Source organism: Lactuca virosa, chromosome 5, assembly GCF_052849685.1.
Source record: "Lactuca virosa cultivar CGN04683 chromosome 5, Lactuca_virosa_CGN04683_v6, whole genome shotgun sequence".
Lineage (NCBI taxonomy): Eukaryota > Viridiplantae > Streptophyta > Magnoliopsida > Asterales > Asteraceae > Lactuca > Lactuca virosa.
Window position 1 is genome coordinate 407970112 of NC_136430.1, and position 5159 is coordinate 407975270.

At 36.8% G+C, this 5159-nt stretch overlaps 1 protein-coding gene across 3 annotated transcripts; it reads left to right on the plus strand.

Annotated features, from left to right (window-relative positions):
- Positions 1-395: 395 nt before the first annotated feature.
- THIC (thiaminC) lies at positions 396-4643 on the plus strand. Of its 3 annotated transcripts, XR_013710333.1 has the most exons (5): positions 396-524; positions 1276-2562; positions 3045-3727; positions 3801-3899; positions 4095-4643. XR_013710333.1 is itself a non-coding variant. In XM_079047886.1 (4 exons), exons 2-3 carry the CDS (start codon positions 1288-1290, stop codon positions 3723-3725), a joined length of 1956 nt encoding a protein of 651 aa, XP_078904012.1. In that variant the 5' UTR covers positions 396-524; positions 1276-1287; the 3' UTR covers positions 3726-3727; positions 3801-4047. The 3 variants fall into 3 exon arrangements, 2 of the variants coding, with proteins under 2 accessions (XP_078904012.1, XP_078904013.1); XM_079047886.1 differs by lacking the exon at positions 4095-4643 and having other exon boundaries at positions 3801-4047; XM_079047887.1 differs by lacking the exon at positions 4095-4643 and having other exon boundaries at positions 513-619; positions 3801-4047.
- The last annotated feature ends 516 nt before the right edge of the window (positions 4644-5159 follow it).

Below are 5159 nucleotides of genomic sequence, written 5' to 3' on the forward strand. Positions count from 1 at the left end.
ATAAGAAGTTTTTAATAAGTAAGAGTTAAGTTACTTATCATTTTTTGACTTATTAAAAATTACCAACATTGTTTTTTTTTTACCCAAACACTTTTTTTGACTTATATCGGTATCAAACCGGTAATAATTGAAAAAATTCCGTTTATTAAGTTTTACCAAACACCCTAAATTGTATTAATAAATAATATGATAAAAATTATTATAAATATCTTAATATTAAGATTAAAAGTATTTTTGTTTTATATGCATGGTATTAAAGCATTTAAACATACTTTATAATCATTTTTTGTAATTTGTAGTATGAATAAATACAAATAATCTTTTATTAAAAAATACTACTATAATAATACCAAAATCATAAATTTTCATTTTGAAAAATAAAATAAAATATCAATTTGGGAAAAGGAGGGGGACTGGTTTTCAGCGCCTTTCATTAAAACCCACTTCACTCCTCTTCGTCTTCTTATACTTCCGCTCCTTCATCCATTACTACTGCTTTTACAGATAAGAAGCAAATTCTTGTGGTAACACTCTCTCTCTCTCTCTCTCTCTCTCTCTCTCTCTCTCTCATGCACACACACGCACATAGTTATCTGCCGGAACATTTCAAAGATCGAATGTAAGAAGCACCGATTGACGTCTGCATTTATGCTTGAATCATGAATTACGTCCCTTTCTCTTACTTCAAACATCAATTGTTTTTTTGCTTTGGTTATTTCTTTAATGTGCTTGCTGTATGTGACTGTCGATTCTTTGATCGATTAAAAATGGATCGTTTCAATTTCTGTTTCTGCGTGTTAGTAGCAGCGATGGATTCTTTCGTGATATATTCTACTTTCGGACTTCATGTTTTCAGAATTATACACAAATTTAATTAACGCATGTTCTTAAATTTACTGGATGTGTTCATAGTTACATCCGATATACTTTTTGGTGGTAGATCGATCATGCAATTCGAGGGGTTTAGTCGTAATTAGTGATTTGGGGTTAGTATTGAAGGTCTTAAGACGATGAAACAGAAAAGGGATTGTTTTGTGAACAAAATCTGAACTTATGATTTGTTTAAATTTCTCCAACATCGCTTTTCTTTTTGATACCTTCTGCATTAATAAACCCCGATCTGAAAACACATGATAATTTCACTGATTTTTGTTCGTCTTTGGTGAGATCAATATTATAACATTCAATGCATGTTTTCACCATTCAATTTCAACTCTTATTCCTGTCATCACCATCGATATGGTTGATAATCTGCCTTTCTTCTTTTTTTAACAGATACATCTGAAGATGGCATCGATTCATGCTAATCTGACATCAGTCATGTGCAAAAACTCCAACCATTCTGCCCTTTCAAAGATTTCCAAAACTGCTTTCTTGCCTGTTTTTGATGTTTCTACTGAAACTCCCAACTTATGGAAGAAAGAAGCACACTCTTCCCCTTCCTCTTCCTCCATCATGGTGCCTCGAGCCACCTTGACCTTTGACCCTCCATCAACCAATGTGCCGAAGACTAGTCAAAGAAAAAACACAATTGACCCATCTGCCCCTGACTTTCTTCCTCTTCCATCATTCGAACAATGTTTCCCACAAAGCACAAAGGAATACAAAGAAGTTGTCCATGAAAACACTGGTAATGTCCTCAAAGTTCCATTTCGACGTGTCCACCTGGCAGGTGACGAACCACATTTTGACACGTATGACACCAGTGGCCCACAAAACATAAACCCCCAAATCGGACTCCCAAAACTACGCAAAAATTGGATTGATTCAAGGGAAAAATCAAGTCCACCAAGGTACACCCAAATGTACTACGCGAAGCAGGGGATCATAACCGAAGAAATGCTTTACTGTGCAACCCGGGAAAATCTCGACCCTGAATTCGTCCGATCAGAAGTCGCACGTGGTCGTGCGATCATTCCTTCAAACAAAAAACATCTAGAACTTGAACCGATGATTGTTGGAAGAAATTTCTTGGTCAAAGTCAACGCAAACATCGGAAACTCAGCTGTTGTTAGCTCAATTGAAGAAGAAGTTCACAAGCTTCAATGGGCAACGATGTGGGGTGCGGATACGATCATGGATCTATCCACGGGTCGCCATATCCATGAAACCCGTGAATGGATCCTCCGTAACTCATCCGTTCCAGTTGGGACTGTTCCTATCTACCAAGCACTTGAGAAAGTCAATGGAATTGCTGAGAATTTGACTTGGGAGGTTTTTAGGGAGACTTTGATTGAGCAAGCTGAACAGGGTGTTGACTATTTTACTATTCATGCCGGTGTTCTGTTAAGGTATATTCCGTTAACTGCTAAACGGATGACTGGGATTGTTTCACGAGGTGGGTCGATTCATGCAAAATGGTGTTTGGCTTATCATAAGGAGAATTTTGCTTATGAACATTGGGAGGATATTCTTGATATTTGTAATCAGTATGATATTGCTTTGTCTATTGGTGATGGGTTGAGGCCTGGATCGATTTATGATGCTAATGATACTGCTCAGTTTGCTGAGTTATTGACTCAAGGTGAGTTGACTCGAAAAGCTTGGGCGAAGGATGTACAGGTATGTTTCTGTTATGTGGTATATTGGCCCAAGAAAGTTTATATGTTTTTTTTAAATGTGTTTAACATTATACAAAGGCGCTAACAGTTTGTTTGAAATCCGGTTTAATAGGCTAAATGGAAGAAATAGCAACATACTTTTATTTTATTTGTGTATTATAGCATCCTATCTTGATTCTTTTTCATATTACAACATTCTACTTTCAGTTTTATTTTTCTTATATGGTATTGTATTTAGAAAATTTTACCCAATTCTACTCAGTTTTAACAGCCAAAATTCATTTGCATTTGGCTGATTTAACTATAACTTAGTAACATTTTCAAAATGTAACAAAAAGACAATGAAAACATAATGCTATTGTAAACAAACAAATGAAAATGCATTGCTATTTCTTGCATTTGACTCTTGTTATGAATATATGATCATGTTAAAGATTTCATCTTCTTACATACTTACATAATAACTTATTTCGAATATTACAGGTGATGAACGAAGGGCCCGGACATATCCCAATGCACAAAATCCCGGAAAACATGCAAAAGCAATTAGAATGGTGCAACGAAGCCCCATTCTACACACTCGGCCCATTAACCACCGACATCGCCCCAGGCTACGATCACATCACCTCCGCCATCGGCGCCGCCAACATCGGAGCCCTAGGAACCGCCCTTCTCTGTTACGTCACCCCCAAAGAACACCTCGGTCTCCCCAATCGCGACGATGTCAAAACCGGCGTTATCTCCTACAAAATCGCCGCCCACGCTGCTGACCTGGCAAAAGGCCACCCACAAGCTCAAGCTTGGGACGACGCTTTAAGCAAAGCGAGGTTTGAGTTCAGGTGGTTGGATCAGTTTGCGTTGTCGTTGGACCCTATGACTGCTACGGCGTTTCACGATGAAACGATGCCGTCTGATGGTGCGAAAGTGGCCCATTTTTGTTCCATGTGTGGGCCCAAGTTTTGTTCGATGAAGATTACTGAGGATGTGAGGAAGTATGCGGAGGAACATGGGTATGGAAGCGCGGAAGAGGCTGTTCAGGAAGGGATGGATGCTATGAGCGCTGAGTTTAACGCTGCTAAGAAGACTGTCAGTGGTGAACAACATGGTGAGGCTGGTGGTGAAATTTATTTGCCTGAGTCCTACTTCAAATCCTTGAAGAAATGAAGGTTAGCCCCTTTTTTTTTTATTAGTATTTCGTAATACAAAGATATTTAAAAGTAGAATGTTATAATTGAATAGATTGAGAAGGGAGCATGGGAAAAAAATGGAGAATGGCCTTGGATTGGATTGTCTGGAAGATGGGCCTAGCGTGGAATGAGGTTCAACTTCAAACGTTAGGTAAGTAGTACATAGTGTTTAGTTTGTTTCAAGAATAAATGAAAGGCCGAACAAATGTCTCCAGTGATTTGTGATTGTGGAGTAACAGAACATGTTTCTCGTGGTTTTAATATTTTTATTATAAATATAAATATTGTGTTGATTTTAATGGTATTGACATAAATTATGCACCGGGGGTGTCTGAATTTGCTTTAGGAAAAGCATTTTCAGGCTGAGAAAGTCCCTTAGAACCTGAACAGGATAATGCCTGCGTAGGGAGAGTGCTTTTTTTCTTTTTGTTTATGTAGAGTTACACAAGGACGGGCATCATGCTCTCATCTCTCGCTGCCTGAGTAACCGGTTCCATATTACACTTGAGTTTACTTGATGAAGTTGGTTGTTCATGTCAACATATCCATATATTCCTTTTTCTAAAATGCCTAGGAAATAGACATCTCTTACTGAATTTGTTACACAAGATTCCATTGGACTGAACAAGCCTACTAAGAATATATATATATATATATATATATATATATATATATATATATATATATATATATATATATATATATATTGATGAAGATGGAGAGGACATTCAAGTCTTGTATATTTGAGATCTTATTTCAGCCTTTTGGGGGACAAAAAGTTGTAATTATTCGTCCCCATTGACACATGTCTTAGCAAAGGCACTACAAGAATGCTTTTTTTGCCATGTTTCGTAATGCTTTATTGCATAAATCATGTTGGAAGGGCTTTAGGTTAGCTGAATGAGACTTTGCAATTGGATATGACTAAACTAATTGTATGTATATGGTATGGTATGACTAGGACAAAGCAAGACAAGATGCTAAATTACTAGATGTTGAGATTAAGTACTTTGATAGACACACAAAACACAAGCACACAACAATTAAATATGCGAAGAAAAATAAAGAACATAAGGATTTAACGTAGTTTGCTGGATCAAGGAGATCAAGTTATGTACGCAGACAACTTATAGAAAGTTATTTTAATTTGAGTTGTCACCCACACATACACCCTTTAGGCTAAGGGTATGGTCACACCCAACCTATTCAAAAAGTGACACCACATCAGCGTCACAGCACCTCCACTACAAACCTACTACCAAGCCACTAACCTTTGGAAATGGTTACCATCCCACATCATTTTTTTTTTGACAATATTATATTAAATTAAAAAAAGTAATTCAAATAAAACAAACATTAAAAACACTAAATTAAAACACATTGCATTAATTTTAAAACACACAAAATCAAA

Excerpts from the sequence above, each read along its gene's own strand:
- THIC (XM_079047886.1), top strand. The coding sequence starts at position 1,288 with ATGGCATCGATTCATGCTAATCTGACATCAGTCATGTGCAAAAACTCC. Across the intron at positions 2,563-3,044 it reads CTTGGGCGAAGGATGTACAG|GTGATGAACGAAGGGCCCGG; the intron begins GTATGTTTCTGT and ends CGAATATTACAG.